The sequence below is a fragment of the Ananas comosus genome, linkage group 10 (genome assembly GCF_001540865.1).
Source record: "Ananas comosus cultivar F153 linkage group 10, ASM154086v1, whole genome shotgun sequence".
Lineage (NCBI taxonomy): Eukaryota > Viridiplantae > Streptophyta > Magnoliopsida > Poales > Bromeliaceae > Ananas > Ananas comosus.
Genome location: NC_033630.1, coordinates 424,681 through 447,128, shown reverse-complemented (window position 1 = coordinate 447,128; position 22,448 = coordinate 424,681). Strand labels below are relative to the sequence as shown.

The 22,448-nt window shown below is 37.8% G+C and overlaps 2 protein-coding genes across 3 annotated transcripts; both read left to right on the top strand.

Annotated features, from left to right (window-relative positions):
• Positions 1,930-3,707, top strand: LOC109715956 (gibberellin 3-beta-dioxygenase 2-like). The gene is made up of 2 exons (XM_020241204.1): positions 1,930-2,690; positions 2,891-3,707. Exons 1-2 carry the CDS (start codon positions 2,245-2,247, stop codon positions 3,582-3,584), a joined length of 1,140 nt encoding a protein of 379 aa, XP_020096793.1. The 5' UTR covers positions 1,930-2,244; the 3' UTR covers positions 3,585-3,707.
• On the top strand, positions 16,207-21,657 carry LOC109716349 (probable protein phosphatase 2C 57). 2 transcript variants are annotated; one of them, XM_020241735.1, is made up of 4 exons: positions 16,207-16,698; positions 19,013-19,219; positions 19,506-19,717; positions 20,833-21,657. In XM_020241735.1, exons 1-4 carry the CDS (start codon positions 16,570-16,572, stop codon positions 21,398-21,400), a joined length of 1,116 nt encoding a protein of 371 aa, XP_020097324.1. In that variant the 5' UTR covers positions 16,207-16,569; the 3' UTR covers positions 21,401-21,657. The 2 variants fall into 2 exon arrangements, with proteins under 2 accessions (XP_020097324.1, XP_020097322.1); XM_020241733.1 differs by having other exon boundaries at positions 19,010-19,219.

The following is a 22,448-nucleotide window of genomic DNA, read 5'->3' as shown; positions in this document are numbered from 1 at the left end:
TCTTGTGACTTCAATTTCAGCCAATTAATCAAAACGCAAGACATAAAAATAACAAACTTAATTTCTACAACTAGAGATTGAAGAGGAATATTATACCACCCAAAATGTACTTATATTTTCTTTTTTCATTTAGTAGGAACTTTTGGAGACTTCTCCATTCTCGATCAGCTACTTAAATTCTATTTCTATCAAGAAACAACGGGAACCTTTTATCTAATTTTTTTAAAAAAAACAAGAGAAAGTAGAAAAAGGAAACTGTTAATTACTACATCTAAAATTATCACGTGCTATTAGAAGAAATAGGCCCCCAATTTGACCCCTTTTTTTTTTTTTTTTTTGATAAAGAGGTAGATTGCTATCACTTCATTTATTAAAAAGATGGACTAAGCTACAAAGCGAGACAGTCGAGGCTTCGATCGAAAAAAAAAACACACACACACACAAAAAAAGTCCCAGAGGGCACGGAGTAATCTAGCGTTCATTAGGAGTTGCCTTAGGATGGTCTTTTTATTTTTGAAGATTCTAGTGTTACACTCTAACCAAATAGTCCACCACGAAGAAGCAATTGTAGATAACTCCCTACGCCATAGGACGCTGCTTTTGGACCTGCTTACGATCCAAAGACTATTCATCAAAGAGCTAATGTGTAAAAAATTCTTATTTGGTAGTTGACTCTCCAGTAGAAAAGTTGACTGCGTTGCACCCCACAAAAAGGTGGTCTACCGTCTCAACCTGCACCCTACAAAAAAACACGCACTCCTCTTCCCCCTAGCCAACCCCTTTTCAGCAAGTAATCCACCGTAAGCAACCTTCGTTTCAGCACCTTTCAAACGAAAATATTAACTTTCAAATTAAGGGGCTTTAATAGACCACAGCCGAGCATAACTTGTGTCTTTCCAATTTGAATTGTACATATATAGATTGTAAGGACGTATTCGTGCGTGGATGCCTACATACAGGCTTGATTAATTAAAGGAAAAACCGCTGAAAATCAAAGTGAAAGGATGAGACCAATGATTCAAACCTTGGAAAGGGTAATTGGAATTTGGTTATAGAAAATCAAGCTTCTAAATCTCCCTAAAACGTTTTTATTTTTTTAATAAAAAAAATGTCTAAATTTATTCGACGGACTTAATTAGTACTCGTTTGGTCCAAGTTCTAATGCGCCAAACAAGCTGCAATCATAAATATAATAAAAATAATTAATAAACACAAAACAACACGCAAAAGAAGGGAGGCCGAGCGGGTGCTTGCTTATAAACCTGTGTAAAAGCTTACGCATCGACGCTCACGTGCATCACGCATGCAATTGGTGGGTTATCATTAATCCTATTAATTATCAATTAAAAGACGTGCATTACGACAAACCTTTTCTTTTATATATATATACATACCTTACCACTGCACCTAGGTTTTCGCCTATGTCGGTCTCGGCCGGTGCAGCTGCGCAGTATCCAAATATAGAGTGCATGCCCCCACAGAGTGACTGCACGCCCCGGGCGTCGCACTGTAACTTGGCAACGCACCTCACTAAGGTACCAACTCTGCGCTCTCTGCATCAACGAGGCGACACCACTCTNTTAGTTATATATGGTTTTGTTTTATTTGGAAATAGATGAATGCAGGAATAAGTTAAGGAAATCTAAATTTGAAATCAAATCAAATCAAAAGAAAGAAAGTGTTAATTGCTGGGTCCCCGCTTCATCTGCAAGGCATTAATATTTTCTTCATCAAATAGAAATAAAAATAGAAATAAAAACAAAAAGAGAAAAAAAAATTAAGGATTGCTCACGATTCCCACAACACCACTGTATATTTCTTTGAAGAAGCATTCGTACAGCTAGCGCTCGATCCATATATATCCACACCGTCACATTGCTTGTGCTGCGGTACAATGTACACGCCACTTTGCGCACTCCCCCGACCCCCTCTCCCGCGATGCACGACCGTTTCTTCCTAACTGAACATTCTCCTTTCCTATTTATCCCACATATTTTGTCCTATATACCGATACTTTTTAATTAATTTAATTTAATTAATTACCCACTCCGGCTCCGGGCCTCCCCCACCCACACCACCACTAACTAAATTCAATTCAATTAATAATTTAAGCAGTGGCTACTCCCCCCCACTCCCCAGTCCACAGAATCCCGTCTATATAAACACCCAAAATCTCATTCCCCACAACCGTCCTAGCACTTCCTTTTTCTTCTTATTATCCCCGCTCTCCTGTACCGACCCAAAATGCCTGCTCTTTCACAATCCCCGCACCACTTCGACCTGGGCTCGGCCCGCGACGTTCCGGAGTCGCACTTGTGGTCCGATTCGGCCGACGACCACCCGGTGGCCGGCCCGGCCGACGACGCCGTTCCCGTCGTCGACGTGACGGCCGGCGATGCCGCGGAGGTCGTGGGCCGGGCCTGCGAGGAGTGGGGGGTGTTCCAGGCCACGGGCCACGGCCTGCCGGCCCATCTCCTCGACCGCGTGGAGGCCCAAATCCGCCGCCTCTTCGCCCTCCCGGCCCACGACAAGCTCAGGGCCGCGCGGTCCCTGGATAACGTCTCCGGCTACGGCCTCGTCCCCATCTCCTCCTTCTTCTCCAAGCTGATGTGGTCCGAGGGCTTCACCATCGCCGGCTCCCCCCTCGACCACGCCCGCAAGCTCTGGCCCCACGACCACCGCTCCTTCTGGTGCGCTAGCTCCCCATGCATGCACAGGCGCATGCTTCCCTCCCAATAACCTTGCCCTACATGATAAATAATAATAATAATATTTTTTTAAAATATATATATATATATATATATATATATGATGAGTCAGCATTTTAGTAGATAATATAATAACAGTAAAAATAAATAAATGACTCGATCGAGTGCTATTTTTTATGCAGCGACGTAATTGAGGAATACAACAAGGCAATGAGGGATCTAGCCGGGAGGCTACTGCAGCTGATGCTGCTCTCCCTGGGCCTCGCCGAAGAGGACGTCAATTGGGCCGGGGCGACGGGGGAGTTCGGTGATATGAGCACTGTGATTCAGCTCAACTCGTACCCGGCCTGCCCCGACCCAGACCGGGCCATGGGCCTCGCCGCGCACACGGACTCGAGCCTCTTCACCATCCTCTTCCAGAACCGCGTAAGCGGGCTCCAAGTCCTCCGGCCGACGGGCCGTGCCGGGCCGGCCCACTGGGTGACGGTCCGACCGATCCCCGGAGCTTTCGTCGTGAACGTCGGGGATCTGCTCCACATCCTGTCCAACGGCCGGTTCAAGAGCGTCGTCCACCGGGCCGTTGTTAACCGGACGGCCCACCGGGTGTCGGCCGGATTCTTCTGCGGCCCGCCGCATAATATTAAGGTGGCGCCGCTAGAGAAGCTAATGGAGCCCACTAAGGGCCCGGCTTACCGGGCCGTGACGTGGCACGAGTATTTGGGGCTGAGGAGGAAGCTCTTCGACAAGGCGCTGCAATCGATAAAGATATCCGAGGAGAAGTGGGAGGATCACAGTAACAGCAGCAACAACACCAACACCAACACCAACACCAACACCAACAGCAGCAAAGCTTCCTCTGTAATCACTTGTGTTTAAGGTTTTTGTATTTGAAAGGACTATAGGATTGAATATGGAACGGAATAAGATGGATCGAACATTTGATTGATACCAGCAAATGGTATTATGGTAGGTAGAGAGAGAGAGAGAGAGAGAGAGAGATAGAGAGGGGAGAAATTATTGCCTGAACCTGGTCCACCGTCGGCAGGTATATATTCTTTTAAAATGCAGTTTTAGGAGCCTCTGACCTGGTATAAGTCCCATCCCCATTTAGAAAAAGTTGCACCACCCATCATAGTATATATATATATATATATATATATATATTTTAAATGAAATAATTACACCTTTCTTTTTCCTTTCAAATGAAGCAATTAGATTGGTACAAATAGATGATATGATGCTACTACTACATTGAAGACCGTCAATTTCGATTTGAATGGAAAGAGATGAGTTGTATTACTTTGTGGTCTAAATAAATAAATAACAAAACTCTAATAGATATGATCTAAAATAACAAAACAAATCAGCTCGAATCGTACAGTACCTTCAGTATATATAAAAATTTCAGTTATGTACCAGAGATAAAACTTTGAAAATGTAAATTATACAAATTATATAAAATTTTTGAAGACTTATTTTTCATACGAAAAATAATTGCTTTCTTGTAACCCTTCAAGTTCTCAAAATTTATAGAGGTTGCAAACTACATGTAGCAAAGTTATATATAGTCAGATCTTAAGAACCTTTAACATCAAGAACTGGACTGGCTCTTGACTGATGTGGTGGACCCTGTCCAAACAATAATGTACGGAGAGGCGGGGCTACTAGGGGAGGCAATAAAAAGCTAGCCCAACAATCACCTTTTTTGTTGTAATATCACAACCCTCTTAATCAATAATCAATATTTATTTTTACTAGTTTTATCATTCGCTTCTTTTAGAATAAATTATGTGAAATAGAATCACACTTTTTTAAAAAAGATTGTAATTTTACAACTTTCTTAGATCGTGAATTTAAAATTTCTTGGTGATACCGACCGTCCCTAGAGCAAGTGGCAAAGAGCTTGCTGGTTGGTACCTGAGACTCAAGTTCGAATCCTAGTTGATTCACATTTCTAGCTAAGTTTATTTCTAAATGAAATAAACGAAGCGGATAGTGTGCTACCTATCTCTCAAAAAAAAAAAAAAGGATAACTTCAAAAATCCCTTTTGTGGTTTCGCACTTTCTCACTTTAGTACCCAGTGGTTTAAACTGTATCAATTTGCCCCCCTGTGGTTTCGTTTTCTTCTTTTTTTTTATCAATTTTATTATTTTTTTTCTTAAATCAGTGACAAAATTAAAATTAAAGGATACTAAAGTAAATATTCGATAAATCTAGATAAGTATATGAAGTTTTTTTTGTATATAATTTAACAAAATATTTTAAAAAAATTATAAAAAAGATAAAAATAAAACCATAGAGAGACAAATTAATATAATATAAATTACAGGGTAATAAAGTGAGAAAGTGCGAAATCACGTGGTGGGCTTTTGAAGTTATCTCAAAAAANATGACTGCATCAAATCAAAATGAGAGAGAGAGAGAGAGAGAGAGAAAGAGAGAGGAGGGGCGGGGACGCGGGTAAAGGGGCCGAATGCGGACAAGACGTCGTTGTCGGTACGTTGTCTTTGTTTGCGGAATAAAATAAGGGGAGGGGGTGGGGACGAGATTTGAAGGGATATCGCGTTTGAAATTGGGTGCAAATGGGACAGCAGAAGCGACGGTTCACCCATGGTCCCAGATCGCCATACAACAACGATTCTCTTCCCATCGGAAGGAGACAACAATAAATGGTCTGCAAAATATATATAAAAAAAAAAAACATTTTATGTTTTTTCCTCCCTTCTTAGACCATTCGACAAACGAAAAAGAATCCAAGGAAAAAAAAAAAAAAAACAAAGACATTCTAAGGACGAGTGTAATTAAGAACATGCACGGCGCATAAGCCCGCATTTTCTTCTCTTCTCTTCTTTCTAAAAACACACTTGCTGAAGTACTACCCACCAGCTAGATGTATCTTGAAAAGACATATCGAATAAGATATTTATATATTCAAATAAAACTTATAAAATATTTGGTAGGATAAAGAGCGGCGTACTATTATTCCATCATCATTCTTCAACCAAATGTATAGTTTCTTGATCCATGACTATATATATATATATATAAATGAAAAATCGACGGAGATGATTGCATAGTCCTTTTCGAACTTCTTTAGCTAGGGACAAGGCACTAAATAGTTAGACACTAATAATTGCCATATGAATGTGTAAGACTGATGTTGGGGAATCAGAATGTGATAATACCATAAATGCGAAGGTGCATGGTGCGAGTCACAATAATTCATGTTTGATGGATGATTAGGGCCGGGTTGGAGCGAAAGTAACAAGATGTTGGAGGTGTGATGGGATGGGTTTCAGGGGGCTGCGTGGGGCTTGTGGATGCCTTTTTGTCTTGCGCCTGTCCCGGAACTGTTCGACTCACAAAAGGGACCTCTCTCAACTCTGGCCGTCTGGCCCACAAAAAAAGAAACAAAAAAAAAAAAGATGGGGCCCCGCTTGTGTGTGCTCATTAAACATCTTAATTTCTTAAGCCGACAGTTTCATTTTAATTATTTTTACGCCCAGTTTAGCTCGTTATGTGTTGCAGTGATGCAATCTGGATATACGGTGTGAGCCAGCTGCTGGAGAAAGTAAGTATTGCCGCAAGTTTTCTCTGGACATCAAGTTAGATTTTTAGTTCAATCTTCTAGTGCAACAGAAGTTCTATAACTTTTTTCTTTGACAAACGTAGGTACGTTTAGGAGTGTAAACGAGCCGAACACGAGCTGGCTCACGAGCTGGCCAACGAACAATAAATTAAAAAGGATTAGATTATATATATAAAGTAAATTTATAAAATCTTATTCATTAGACTTTGATCTAATAGTTAAAATTTTACGTATAAATAAGTCTTTTTATAATTAAGATCGCATTTATATTTTTATTTTGCTAAAAATTAAATAATAAAAATAAATATATATAATTATTTATTTATATATATAACAATATAAATTATATAAATTATATAAATGTAAAATATATGTATTCGAGCTGTTATCGAGCCGAACACGAACGAGCCGATCACCCCAGCTCGTGTTCGGCTCGTTTATTAAACGAGCTGAAAAATCCAGCTCCTGTTCAGCTCGTTTACTAAACGAGCGAGTCGATCTCGAGCTCATTTCGAGCTAAACACGAACTGGCTCGCGAACAGAAGTTACAAAAGTTGGAAAATTAAAATTCATATATTTAGAAGCCATAAATAGTGACTGCTTGATCTCTTGGTGCGGCAGAGAGTATGCAAGAGTGAGCACACGAGCGACAATGAAAGAAAAGAAAGAAGTGGTGGCCGGTGGCAAATTAGCCACCATATCTTAGACCAGAAATTATTAAACGGCGAAGGATTATCCTTCCTACGTAAGAGATGCGGAAAAGATTGATATCATATATATCACTGCACATCAAAAGAAATAAGAAAGCAAAATTTGTGTTTGCTAATTGTCGAGCTCTCACTCTCATGGCTCTCCGCATAGCAATCCTTTCGGACTTGGTCGTATATATAGATAACCATTTGGGAGTCACCAAGGGCCAAAATTGAAAGTTGATAGCTATATCTAATCCAATGGACGGTGATGTGCGCGCAAGGACGCGTTATCCACCATCCAATTCCCCATCAAACAATTGACATGTTTTTCAGAACAACCAAAAGCAGAGGCGAAATGTCTATTAAATTTTAAAAAATGTCACCGATCGTACTTAGCAAAGTTGGCTAAGAATTTGATAGTTGTCGTCCGAAATTTCAAAGTTCTAGCTACAAGTACTTGCTCCACATTTCTATCTGTTTCCTTTTAATGTACGCTAGTAATTAGAAAAATTCAGTAGCAGCAACTAAATAGATGAAATGAATCAAGTAATAGCTTGTACTGTATTGACCTTTAGATCCTATTGATTTTGCAGCTGACCTCTGACACACTTGAGAGCTCCGAATAGTTACAATCAGGAAAACAGAACATATATACTTGTGAAATAACCATTGTATTCTCAAGTAAATAGATAATATGAATCAATATCTTAATAGCTTACTATTGAGATTAGATTCTACTGATTTGCCAGCTAATCTCTGACACACTTGGCGGCTCCAAATAGTTGCAACCGGGGATACAGAACAAATACTTGTGAAGTAATAGTTGTACTCTAATAAACTAAACGATGATATGAATCAATTAATAGCTTGTACTATACTGAGATTAGATTCTACTGATTTGCCGGCTGATCTCCAACATACTTGGGGGCTTCAAATAGTTGGGGTGAGGGATACATGACAGACACTTGTGAAATAACTATTGTACTAAAAGATTAAGCCGTTAACGAACGTGTTTAAATATTTTTATATTTAACACTCCTAGTATCTGGGCACTAGGCCCATGACATGGACTTGCATTTATTAAAAAAAATTAATAATGCTAGAATTTTGGCATCACACGAACTCAGAACGTTATATTTTGATACTGTGTGAAATAACAATTGTACTCTAATACCTTAAACTGTTAGAAAATGATGTTTAAATATTTTTATATTCAACAACACTATTAAGAAAAAAAAAAAAGAAAAAAAGCTTCATGTGTCTCTAAGTATATATATTTCCTACTATATATTTTTGGTAAAGTCAGTTTTATATGCAGGATAATTTATAATTAGCTAGTCCGACTTTTTGAATGTCGAAAATTCAAAAGCTATATAATTTAGCAGTTGTTTTGTGTACAAAAATTGGCCTACTAACTAATTATATTTTGTGTAAATTCTGAAATATATAAAGTATTAGTTTATCCAAATCTAAGTTGAGTGGCTTAATAAGATAGGAGTAGATGAATTAGTAGAAAGCTATTAGTTTAAAAAGTTGTATCTAGGTACAATTCATTCAGTGAATACAAATCATTGCGAATATGACAACGGAAGTGACAAAATATCGAATGAAACCGATTATCAAAGCGCACGTTACTAGGGAAATTAAGATATGACCAAGACCAAGCTCCGAATATAGCACTTTTTTCTATATTCCTTTTGCTATACAGACTTTTATATATATATATATATATATATATATATATATATATATATATATATATATATATATATATAGCACCTGAATCAGCTCTAAGCAACTTTTTGTTATTCTCATATGTATTATTTANATATATATATATATATATATATATATATAATCCATTAAGAAATTGTAAATTCTGCACATTGTCATCCATCCTGCTCACCGAAAACAAAAAAAAAATCGAAAATAGCTTACATCTCTGTTGGCTATCATTTCCAATTGCTTGAGGACAAGAAGAAGAAATGGAGCAAAAAGAAAGAAGAAGAATTCAGTCGTTGATCAAGTGATTATTTATTTTATAAATTTTATGCTCTCGCGCGTACCTGAATACTTATTTAGAGAGGAAGGATTAAAAAAGGAAATTTATAGAGGAATTTAAACATCATTCCTTATTCATTCTGAACGATTTCTATTCTTATCCCTATATTTCTATTTTTAAAACGGGTCCGTCGATGACAGACCGAAATTTGAAATAATTCATATATATATATATATATATATATATATATATAAAAGTAAGTATTTTGAATTTGGATTAGTTGACATATCTATTTTCTTGGCAGAAAAAATTTTAGTTTCCTTTTTTTTCCTATTTTTGGCAGAAAAAGAATNCATTATTTTGTTGTGTTTTTTTTTTTAAATCTTTGTGGTAAAAAATATATAAAATAGAAAAAATATGAAAGTTAACAAAATAATAAAAAAAAAGTAACGAAAAAAAGAAAAAAATCTGGGAAGACATTCCACTGCGTCACTTCCCAGTTATTATGTTTTCCTAAAAAAATATAAATGATTACAGAAAAAATAGAGCAAAATAGTTAAAAAATAAACTTGATAAGGGAGCCAATGGACTCCCTTCCCAAGATGTATTGTTGTTTTTTTCCCTAAAAAATGTGAATAAAAAATAAATCTAAAATATATACAAAAAATAAAAAAGCAAAAAAGTAAAAAATAAAAACCTAAGAAGGGACAAATTGTTGGTTCTTGAAAAGTGTATATATATATATATAAATAAATATTAAACAAAATAAAAATTGAAAGTTAACGAAANCTTGAAAAGTGTATATATATATATATAAATAAATATTAAACAAAATAAAAATTGAAAGTTAACGAAAAACGAAAAATTCGTAGTGATATAAATAGAAAACAGAAAATAATAGAAAAAAAGACAAAATCTCTTTCTTTTTAAAGATGGATATGGATATGAATATGGACGTGGATATGATCTGATTTTGTTGATAGGAACTATAATCTATATTATCTCATTTATCATTATTTGATACCTTTAATAGATAACAATAAGAAATGTTTTTTTTTTTTCAGTAGTACCATATACGTACATCACTTTGATATATATGTCGAAGGTAATTGAATATTATTTGATTTAATTTGTTGTATTTATTTGATTGTTGTGAGAAGTTTTACAACTTGTAGCAAATAACCCAAAGCAGAAACTGGGAAAACTGCTAAAACATTCCACTTTGGCGAAAAACTGATTGAGAAACTGAAATTGAGGTCTTGAACAATGTTACAATTGGTAGGAGCTCAAGGTATAGCAACTGTCTTAGGTGTTGTATGGATTGAAAACACTCATTTAAGATCTATTCTTCCCATATTTCATGTTTTTACCAGAATACGAAATGAGGCCCTCAGGAAATTTTACCTGAAAGCATGCTTTTGTGACATCGTTCTTTGCCTCAGAACCCAATTTGATCTAGCCTTGGAACCAAATTCTATATTTTAAGGAGTAGTTAGGCATTTGGCAGACAGAAGTTAAAGGCTTTTGCTATGCTGCGAAACTGAAATGAAATTTTGTGTCGCAAAAGCTGGAATCATGTAGCTGTTTGGTAGGTACATCATTGTTCGCCAAATTCATATGTAGTAGTCTATTCTCTATCCTGCTTTGAGTGGCTTCTTTCTTGGTTTCCTTTAATTATATACTAGTGAATTACCCGCACGATGCTGCGGATATAAAATTATTTTTATAATAAATTATATATTTTTTAATATTTTTATATAGTTTTATAAGTCTAATTATTAATTAAATAAAAAATTATATAAAAATAATTATGCGCAAAGTAAATTTATACAATAATTTATTTTATAAAATTTATATGAAAAAAATTTGAGATAAATCTATCAAAATAATTTAAGAAAACCAATAAATAAAAAAAAAAGTTGTAAAAAAATTATTTAATAAAATTAATTATATATATACACATATGCACTATATATCTAAAATTTTAGTCCTGAAATTTAAATTTTATATATTTTTTATACAGCGATATTTTATGTAATTTAAATTGTATTTATTAGGTTAGATTTTATTACGCGATTTATTACGCGTATTATTAGAATTTAGAGATTTAAAATTTTAAAATTTGAAAAGTTTAAAATTTGGAAATAAATATTATAATTTAAAATATTAAGTATTAAATTTAAAATTTAAAACTTTAAAATTTAAAAATATCAAAATTTTAAATTTTGTATTATAGTGTGTGTGTGTAGAAGGAGAGAGAAGAGGAGGGTTGGCGGGACACGTGTCACTCTAAGGTCTCCCAAACCCTCTTTTAATGTAGTTAATAATAATAAATAGATTATGGTTTTTGTTGCTAATTTACTTGGTTGTTTAGCAGGCGAAAACTAGATCGTTCGATGTGTCTTCCGAGCCTGAACAGAGCTCAGAAAATTGTGAGACTGACTGAGCTTATGTAGGATTCCGGCAGTTGTTTGTTGTGACAACTTCATGCAGGATTATGGAATAAGGAATTTCTGTGATGAACCCAATGCTTTCTATGGGGGTAAGTTCTTCAGCATGATAAAATGCCTAGGGATTTTGTGGAATGCTATGCTAGGAGAATTTTCCCTGCATATATAATTGTCTATTCACTTACGTAACATGTAAACTCTGAATTTTCATGCATACCCGAGAAACTGTAGCTTTTTATGCGCGCGCGTGCACGCACACACATGCACCCTTCTTTAAGATGGAAAGTTGTGAAATTCATGGGGAGGAACCTCTTTCATTTCCTCCTAACTTTTAGATGCATGTTTTACAAAGTTTAGCTCGGGTAAAACTGTCCCGTTCGGATTCGGGTTCGGATAATATTTCGGGTATCCATACTCATTGACATCCCTACTTCCTATCAATGAAACTTCAACTTAAATATTTTTTACATTAGGCCCTTCTAGGGGTGTAATTTGGGCCATGACCGGCCGGCACAGCCTAGATTGTTTCGAGCCAAATCATGCCACAAGGTGGCGCGGCCTAGCCCAAATTTGAATCTATGCCCGGCTGGGATGGGTTACCTTTTATTGGACCATGGCCGAGTACAGACACAACCCATGCTGGGTCGGGCCATGCTGGGCCACTGGCCGGCCCTTTACACTATTTGTTTATTTAAATTTTATTTTTTTTAAGTTTTTACCACTAATTTTATAAAAAAAATATATTAATTTTTTAATTGAATAAATAATTTTTAGATGAATTTATTTTAAAAAATTAAAATTTGATTATTTTAAATTAATATTTGAAAGAACAAATTTTAAAAATAAAAAAAATAGATAAAGAGGTCGTGCTGGCCCTTGGGCCTAGTCCTAAATGGACTGAGCCGCACCAGGCCGCATTCGGCCCTGTAGCCCGGCACTGCCGGCATCTGTATGTGGGCCAAGCTGATGGGTTACTATCGTAGTAAAATATAAAGGGCATTATTGTCTATGAGCTCAAGCTTTTTAAGGAAATGGGAACAATCACACTGCGGCAAGATTTTATGATGCATATATGCATGTTTCTACTCAAAGGACTTGGCTACTTGCCACAGCAAAAATAAAGTGGGCATATCCAGTCTCATATCTACGAAAGAAAAAAAAAGAAAAAGAAAAAGAAGGTAGTGTATCCAGTGCCACAAGGATTTTCTACAGTACCTCAACTTCTCATTTGACTCAAAGATAGGCATGGGCCACTGAGATCTTTACAGAGCTCATACAATGCAGTTCGAGGCCCTCCTTTCTTCATTTGACAGTAAATGCTCCACAAGAAAAGGCAGACCAGTTAACTTGATACAAATTACTTTTACGACGAGTAGTCCAACCAGGAAAATACAGGGTGCTATCAGTGAAACAATGTGATATCTGCACATTGTTCAAACAAACCTTATCCTGGATTGGTTGCAGCAGTTTTATGCTAGTGCAGAGGATTTGCAATCTGCTAACAAATTTTTAAAAAAATTTTAAGGAGAAGAAATATGATTGGAACAATAATTAAAGATGTAACCAACAATCTGACACTTGCTGGAAAAAGAACTATTTCGAAAGAAACATAATCTTTGTTGCTAGCATTCCATTCATGCAGTTTTAAAGTTAATCTCGAAAAGATTAAAATCCTACATTCCTTGCCATGTATCGTCCACATAGGTATACTAAGTTTTCTATAAATCCTTACTAATTCTAAGAAAAAAGAACTAAGGATACCAGGAGCACTTAGGTCAGAAGCACCCCTGGTGTTTCTTGAATCAGTCAACTCCTTCTCCCTTAGTTGTGTTGGTTAGTCTATATCCATCTCCAGACATCATTTTCTTCGGATCGCCTCTTCGACGTATACCTAGAGAGGTGTAGTTCTCTTTCCTGCCAAAAAGAGAAACTTTCTGAACTTAAGAAATCAAAATATTTAACTACAAATGACATAACTTGCAACTTCAAAAGGCTTCTAATGATAATGAACAGCAAAAAAACTGCTTGTTGTATATACATGCCAAACGGTTGAGACATAGTAGGAGAGCTGTATTATAACAATTTGCTAATTTACAAAGAAGCAGATAAAGGAAATAGACAAGCGACAAAAGATGCAAAAACTAACCTCCCAAAAGCAAAACTTGATATCTGTCGATGTTACAATAGCATCTCATACTAATCTCTGCCAACAAAAAAATTTATTATTTTTAAGGATAAAAATATTATACTTATATAGTTCAATATTCCAAGAAAAATGAAATGACATACCTTATAATAGGGTAACCGACTGCATGTAGAATTCCGCAGGCACCGCCTTTGTCATTAGTATAAAAGATTAAAATCCATTCATGCAGTTTTAAAGTTAATCTCCAAAAGATTAAAATCCTACTTTCCTTGCCATATATCGTCCACACAGGTATACTAAGTTTTCTATAAATCCTTACTAATTCTAAGAAAAAAGAACTAAGGATACCAGGAGCACTTAGGTCAGGAGCACCTAATATAAGGGTTGCTAGCGGCAGCTCCGCTAACCTAGCCATGCCGGAGGAGGAGAAGGAGGAAAGGGTTGCCAGCGGCAGCTCCGCTAACATAGCCATGCCGGAGGAGGAGGAGAAGGAGGAAAGGGTTGCCAGCGGCAGCTCCACTAACATAACCATGCCGGAGGAGAAGGAGGAGGAAAGAGTTGCCGCTGCCATGCCGGAGGAGGAGGAAAGGGTTGCCAACGGCAGCTCCACTGACATAGCCATAGCGGAGGAGGAGGAGGAGGAAATGGTTGCCAGCGGCACCTCCGCTAACCTAACCTACTAGAGGAGGACACAGGAAGTTTCAAACCCTAAGAGAAGGAAGAAGGTTCAAACCCTAAAGAGAAAGAAGAAGGTTCAAACCCTAACAAGAGAAGGAAGAAGAAAGAATCGGTTAAGGTTTTTGATATCGTTGTACAATTGCATGGCCAAAAGAGGCGCCCGTCTGGCACAGCAGCCGCGCATTAATCTGAAAATGTTTACCTGCACCCTGTCTCTTGGAATATGAAATCTGTTTCATCAATATACGGGGGATTTCAAGTGAGCCTCACATGAAGGGATGGATGAGAAAAGGTCTATCGCTAATGTGGTAAACCATGTTCAGACACCGAAAACATGGCCCTCCTGCCACCACCACCCAAGGTAAATTATTGCATGAGGTTAGTGCACACGAAAAAGTGAGTGAAGGGTAAGGATTGAGCTAAGGGTGCTGGATGGATGGGCCTCGTGCATCCATGGATACACCCGATGCACACTAATTTCTCCTGCCGGGACCACGCATCGTCTCCCGTACAACGATACGTATACGACGCCTTATTGCATGAGTTTAGTGCACACGAAAATGTGAGTGAAGGGTAAGGATTGAGCTAAGGGTGTTGGATGGATGGGCCTCGTGCATCCATAGATACACCCGATGCACACTAATTTCTCCTGCCGGGACCACGCATCGCCTCCTGTACAACAATACGCATACGACGCCTTATTGGAAAGAAAACGCGCAATTTTATATCTGCCCCCTTCTTTTAATATCATTACTTTGGGTTTTTTTGCATTTAGCCCCCTGGCAAATTTTTTTTTTTAAAATAGTTCCATCAAAATTTAATTTGTAAAAATGGTCCTAAGCCTGCCACGCAGGCGCCATGTCAGCCCCACGCGGGCGGGGCTGGGAGTGGTAGTTAAGTTAAACACGGTGAACCATTCACCATGTCTAAACACGATGAATGGTTCACCGTGTTTAGTACGTATTTTTTGTATATTGAAAAAGGAATAGAGAATTTGTATTTATTTTTTTCTCTTTTACAAAAATCCGAACTCGAACCCAAAAATTAAATTAAAATCCAAATCCGAATTCGAACCCGACGGAAATCCGAACCTGAACCCAGCGGGTTTTAAAAATCTATACCGTTGGATGAAGATTTAAGATATAAAAATTATTAAATATTTTATATATTGTATAAATAAATAAAAATATATATAGAAAATTATATATATATATATATATAATTTATTCGGATTTGGATTTGGATAATATTTCGGATGTCCATATCTATTGACATCACTACTCTTTATAAAAAAAATACGTACTAAACGCGATGAACCATTCACCGTATTCAACTTAACATACGGGTTTCGGCCCTGCCCGCGTGGCGCTGACGTGGCAGCCATTTTTGCAAATTAAATTTTGACAAGGTAAATTTTAAAATAAAAATTTGTCAGGAGGCTAAATGCAAAATAAAACTCATTACTTCTTATTACCTTAGATATAATAAATCTAGGGCCCAGATTTCTTGATAAATGCATCGTGACCGTTACTACTGCGCCAATCTCTATACGGCATCTCATATTCCGCATACACGGTCGCACCGAATATTGTAGAATCCTCCTCCTGAGTCCTAACCTAACTCCCACCGAAATCCCTCACGTTGTACATTAATGACAGTGTAACTTCCGCTGTCTAGGGCCATGTAAACTACAGCGAAAAGAACAAGTAACTAATCGAAACGTGGTTTAGTTCAAGCTCATACACCGCAAATACAAGTGTCTTCTGTTTCACTCGCTTCGAATCATCAAAGCCGTAACCCGATCTATGTTTCAAATCAATCAAGACCCCATCATACCCTAATTGCGTAATTAAGCTAATAATTAATAGTTAATTAATAATTATTAACTAATAATTAATACCGCACTTCTCCTTCCCTCTGTATTCAAGCCACTGTTCACACTAGAGCAGAGGAGTTTTTTTGCTAGCCTAGAAACCCTAGGGGTGGAGAGAGAGAGAAAGCGAAGCGAGCTTCGTCGCGGCGGGGCCTTTGCGTGCGCGACGAAGAAGACGCGCTCTCGAAGCGATTCTTCGTGTGTTGGGTTTCGGCGGGGGAGGAGCGGCGAAGCGCTTCTTCGACTTCTGCGGCGGTTTTCACTCTTTGTTGTTCTCTATTGTGCCGGCACGGGATTCGGTTTCTACGGGGCTCACGCTGTCGATCTATCGCCGATCTTTAGGGTTTTCGGAGTTGGTGGTACGCAATCTTTTTTTATTTTTGATTGGAGTGGTGAATTGGTAGGGTTTGGGGATGTGAATTGGGGAGAAATGGAGGAGGGGAGCGTGAAATGTGGAGAGAATGTGAATGAGAGCGCTAGTGGTGGGAGGCCGCCGAATCCGCTTGCCGGTAGTTTCCGGCAGACGCCGTGCAAGCCAACGCTTGTTCGCCATAGTTTTGTGAGTACTCCTTACATTTCTCTTCAATATTTTACTTTGGAGTTTGGAGGTTTTGTAGTTTATGTTTCAAATTTCACCATAAATTGTGGTTGTGGTGTTTTACAGTAGATCGTGGATGTAGGCAGTTTGTTTAAGATCATTACTTTAAGGGCATGTTTGGTTCATGATTGGAATAGGAATGAAAAATAGAATTGGATTGCTTTGGAATAAGAAATGGAATAACGAATCATTCAAAAATGTTTGATTCATTATTAGAATGAATATCGGAATGGAAATTTAGAATTTTTGAGAGAGGATTTTAGTTAAGAAATAGGAAAGTAATGAAGAGAGAGGAGGAGGTGTTGATGAAGAAAGATTTTGAGAAGTTTACTTTGGAACGGACCAATCCGAGATTCAAAGTTGGATTGGGCCATAAATGGATTTGGTCATTCCCATTCCAAAATGGAATGAGATTCGGAATCTGATTTCTATAAAGAAAACAACAACAATCGAAATCAATGAATCCCATTCCGATTCAATAGTCTAAAATAGGTGAATCAAACATGCCCTAAGTTCGTTTCACTTTGTGTTGCTTTTGTTGCTGAACTATGATTCAAGTTCATTTTTTTGTACTCTGTTTCGCGTGAGGGTCACTCATCCTGCTAGATTTAATTGCCATGATATCATTTGTTTATATTTTATACTTTATTTGCTGCTCAGTCTTGTTGTTGACGGAGAGTAGGTGCTTGCTTGTGGAAACTGTGAAGCATTTTACTTTTATTCAACAACAAAATGCAATTTAGATGAAAAGTCTCTGTTATGTTATGTAAGATATTAGTTAGAAAGATGCAAGAAGTAAGAGAGTTTGATTTTATCACTAGGGGAGTTTTTTATTTATATACAATTATTGTTGAAGTGTGGAATTGTATCTGCTTTTTAGTTCAGTTTTGAGGATTTAGACGAGCAAAATAATTTTTTAACACACAATTTTTGGGGTATGCTGCAAGTGCTGTATACGATAAGTTACAAATGATACACATCTAGTATATTAAAGGTTCTCAAACTTTTATGGCAATCTCTCCAGCTGCTTAAGCTATAATGCTCTCTTTGAACTGTGCTTCTCTCATAAATAAATTGTGCTTTTTAACGGTTATGAATTATGGCTGTAAATGGTTTGAGTCTAGGCTGAAACTCCAAACTAAAATGAAGGTCCCACACCAATCTGAACTGAAACACTCCAGTTTCAGTTACACAGAGTCCAAAGATGGTTTCTAGGAATGTTGATCCAATTTAACCGAATTAGCTTTTATGATCTAATCTTGTTATTTTTTGAATTTTCTATATTATTTCATTTATCGTTGTTTGATACCTTTAATATATGACAATACAAATCGTGTTTTTTTAACAGGTACCATAAATATCAGTTTGATATGCTGGAATGTTGGGTAGTTTAGTTTCATTTTGAGTCTGTAGATTCCTTGTATTTATTTGATTGTTTTGAGAAGTTTTACAACCTTTTGCAAATAACCAAAAGTAAAACTCAAGACTGCCAAAACTGCGGAAACATTTCATTTTGGCGAAGAACTGATGCTGAAACTGAAACCTAGTTGCTGAACCATGTTACAGTAGGTAGGAGCTCAAGATAGCGACCGTCTTAGGTGTTGTATGGATTGCAAACACTCATCAAGGACTAAGATCAAGTCTTGGCCTAGGACTTTTGGGCCCTTGCATCATGCCTGAGTTAGTAGTTTCAAGTAGTCCATTGACAATAGATTCTTAAAGATCTAATACTTCCCTTTTTAGCTGAAGTTTTATTATCTCTTACTTTTATACTACGGGTGGAGAGCAATGTGTTTTATAGGAATGATGTCAGGGACATGTATTTCATGTTTATCTGCATATGAAATGAGACCATAGGAAATTCTACCTGTGAGCGTGTTTTTGTAACATACTAACATCATACTTTGTTTAGAGTCTTATTTGGTTTGGCTTTTGGACCAGCTTATTTACTTCAAGCAGTAGTTAGGCATTTAACAAACAAAAATCAAAGCATTTACTATACGGTGAAGCTGAAATTAATTTTTGGGTCCCAAAAGCAGGAATCATGCAGCTGTTTGGTAGGTGTTTTTTGTAGAAATCTGTTTGTGCTGCTTTGAGCACCTCCACTCAAATAAGTTTTTCATAGAAGCTCCAACGTGGTTCAAACTGGCCCTGCGTTTGACGTCATTGGTTACCAAATTCATATGTAGCAGTTTATTCTTTATCCTGCTTTGGATGGCTTCTTTCATGGCTTCCTCCATGATGGTTTTTTGTTACTAATTTGGTTGTTTAGCAGGTGAAGACGAGATCAATCAATGTGTCTTCCGAGCCTGAAAACAGCTCAGAAAATTGTGAAACTGAGTTTATCCCTATTGTACGCTCTGGAGGTTGGGCTGATAAAGGATTCCGGCAGAGTATGGAGGATGTATATGTTTGTTGTGACAACTTCATGCAGGATTATGGGCTAAAGAATTTCTGTGATGGACCTCATGCTTTCTATGGGGTATGCTCTTCAGTATGATAAAATGGCAAGACATGTCTGTAGATTGATGTGCTTGGAAAATTATCCCTGCAAATTTGTCTTTCTACATATATGCCTCTGTAAAATCTAAATTTTCATACAAACCCCAAGAAACTGTAGTCTCCCCCTCCCCCTTGCACCGTCGCACACAAAACCTTACCTTAAGATGGGTAATTCTGCAGATCATGGGGTAGGATCTCTTTTCTTTCTGTTAACTTGTAGATGTATGTTTTACCAAGTTCGATGTCTACAAATGTTTCTGTTGTAGGTGTTTGATGGGCATGGTGGAAAGCATGCTGCTGACTTCGCTTGTAGCAATATACCGAAATTCATCACTGAAGATGTGGGTTTTCCTATGGAGATCGAGAGGGTGGTTTCCTCGGCATTCTTGCACACTGATACTGCTTTTGCAGAGGCTTGCTCTCTCAACTCCTCTCTTGCATCTGGTACTACTGCATTGGCTGCCCTTCTCATTGGAAGGTAGGCCTAATTCCACAAACTTAGTTGTGTAGTAGTGTTACTATTGCTCTTTACTCGTGAAATACCATGATTTTCAGGTGGTCTTTGGAGTTTGGTGTGTTCTGTCTCAACCCCTCTTTTTGGCATAAGCTAAATAAGAAGGCCTTGTGCATAGCTTGTTTTTGAGCCAATATTAGCCTGCTCTGAGTTTTAAGCTAGAAAAGACCGAGCTATCTATTATATTGTTCACTTTGGTGATCTTCCTAGCTATTTTGTGGTCATTCATTTGTTTTTAGGGAAAACTTCAAAAACCCCCCCGTGGTTCCGCACTTTCTCACTTTAGTACCATGTGGTTTAAAGTGTATCAATTTGGTGCCCAGTGGTTTCATTTTTATTTTTTCGGCAGCTTTTTCGTTAATATTTTGTTAAATTATGTACAAAAAACTTCAGATATCCACCTAGGTTTATCGAATATTCACTTTAGTACCTTTAATTTTAACTTTGTCGCTGATTTAAGGAAAAAAAAATAGTGAAATTGATAATAAAAAGAGAAAAATGAAACCACAGGGTACCAAATTGATACACTTTAAACTATAGGGTACTAAAGTGAGAAAGTGTGAAACCACAGGAAGGGTTTTTGAAGTTTTCCCTTGTTTTTAACTTTGATTCATAACTGAAGTACCCTATGGGCTCTCCAACGGTGTTTTGAGTACCCCAAAATGACTTAATTCTACCCAAAATGACTTAATTCTGGGGGCATCAGCTATTTACTTTTTTCCTGCGTCAAATATAGATTTTACTCCATGAAGTTCAACCTTGATTTCAATTTTGTCCTCATAGTTTTAATTGTAATGATGTAGTCCTAGAAGTTTGTTCTGCATCGATTGGTCTATTATCTGAAATCATGCCACGTTAGTACAATCATAAGATCTTGCTTTGTTGAAACTGCAACTCTAAGTAAGAAACAGAAACCGAGTTCAAATTCTGGGGACTAGATTGTTAAAATTGAAACTATCGAAAGCAAACTACATGAAGCAAATTGTTTTAATTGAAACTTTATAAGGATGAAAATGAAACCTGCTCACACTTTGACTTAATTTGTAACAACCCTCTTTTTTCTTCATTCAATTTTGCAGGTCTCTCGTAGTGGCGAATGCCGGTGACTGCCGTGCTGTCCTCTGCCGCAAGGGCAAGGCCATCGAGATGTCACGGGACCACAAGCCAGCCTGTAGCAAAGAAAAGAAACGCATTGAAGCTTCTGGTGGGTACGTGTATGATGGCTACCTGAATGGCCAGCTGAACGTGGCCCGAGCAATTGGTGATTGGCACATGGAAGGCCTCAAGGACTCCAATGGCCTTGGGCCCCTGAGTGCAGAGCCCGAGGTAATGGAGGTTAAGCTCATGGAAGAGGACGAGTTCTTAATAATGGGCTGTGATGGCATTTGGGATGTCTTCAGGAGCCAGAATGCTGTGGACTTCGCACGCAGGAAGCTACAAGAGCACAATGACCCAGTTGTGTGCTGTAAAGAGCTTGTCGCAGAAGCGCTTAAGAGGAGGAGCGGGGATAACTTGGCAGTGGTTGTGGTGTGCTTCCACTTGCGGCCACCGCCACCTTTGACTGCACCGAGGCCCAGGGTGCAGAGGAGCATATCTGCTGAGGGGCTTAGGGAGCTGCAGAGCTTCTTGGATAGTTTGGGTAACTAAAGTTGGAAGGAGGATTATGGGATTTAATTCGGTGGCTTTTCTTTGTTAGTCTTGATGATGTTGTGTTTCTAGGTTTAGGGGTCTAGCTGCTATCTCTTTGCTTTTCTAGTTTTCTTGCTGAGATGGTGTTGAGTAACTCAGAGAGAGGTATCTGCCAAATTGTAGCATATGCGGCCGTCGAGGTTCCTTTTGCCATTACAGTCAAATATTGCATTGGATTTTAAGTGGTGCTTTCCTTAACCAGTTCTTAAAAATAAATTACTCTTAACTCGTGTTCATGAAGCAGCAACCAAACTCATCTGATATAGCTGTAATCTTTGATATGGATGTCTGCAGCATCTACGAGTGTATAGACTGGGGCGTGTTGCATGCTGGGTACTGCAAGTTGTATAGCTGATGCAATGGTTGTGATTTGTGAACAGCAATCACGCTGAAATGGTCTCGAAGAGTTTCTCTAGCATCCGAGAAGGCGTTTGGCAACTAAAAGTAAGACACCTTTAAATTTCCTCTAAAAAATTTCTCTACTCCGAGAGGCTAGGTGTTAGGCAACTAAACTGTCTTAGTACCTTGGTCGTGGCTGGAACAAAGAATTAAGATATCAAAAATTGTCTTCCGAGAGGAAGCCCGTGGGGAGGGTTTTTGCGGTGAAAAATTATTCGCTCTTCGGACAAAGAATGACTCGAATTGCCATGGGAAAGTCGGTAAAATTGGTGACTAACGTTGAATACGAATAGAATAACTAGAAACATTGAAAGAATGACTCGAATTGCCATGGGAAAGTCGGTAAAATTGGCGACAAATGTTGAATGCAAATAAAATAACTAGAAACATTGAAATAGGCAGCAACTGAAGCAGCAGCACCAAGAGCGAGAAAATCACGGTACTGTCCACCTCGAACAAACAGAACCACCAATGAATGAAGCGGGCAACAGAGATTTACTGCAGGGTTAAGAATTCGGCGATCTAATAAGAATTCGGCGATCTAATAGTACTTCACGTCACGTCACGTCACGTCCCTTTGACTTAGGTAATAGTCGGCGACTTCAGC

What these genes read in the sequence shown, in the direction of transcription:
- LOC109715956 (XM_020241204.1), top strand. Translation starts at nt 2,245, where the DNA reads ATGCCTGCTCTTTCACAATCCCCGCACCACTTCGACCTGGGCTCGGCC. An exon ending in CACGACCACCGCTCCTTCTG is followed by an intron (nt 2,691 to 2,890) that starts GTGCGCTAGCTC and finishes TTTTTTATGCAG; the next exon opens with CGACGTAATTGAGGAATACA.
- LOC109716349 (XM_020241733.1), top strand. Translation starts at nt 16,570, where the DNA reads ATGGAGGAGGGGAGCGTGAAATGTGGAGAGAATGTGAATGAGAGCGCT. An exon ending in CGCTTGTTCGCCATAGTTTT is followed by an intron (nt 16,699 to 19,009) that starts GTGAGTACTCCT and finishes TTGGTTGTTTAG; the next exon opens with CAGGTGAAGACGAGATCAAT. An exon ending in GACCTCATGCTTTCTATGGG is followed by an intron (nt 19,220 to 19,505) that starts GTATGCTCTTCA and finishes TTTCTGTTGTAG; the next exon opens with GTGTTTGATGGGCATGGTGG.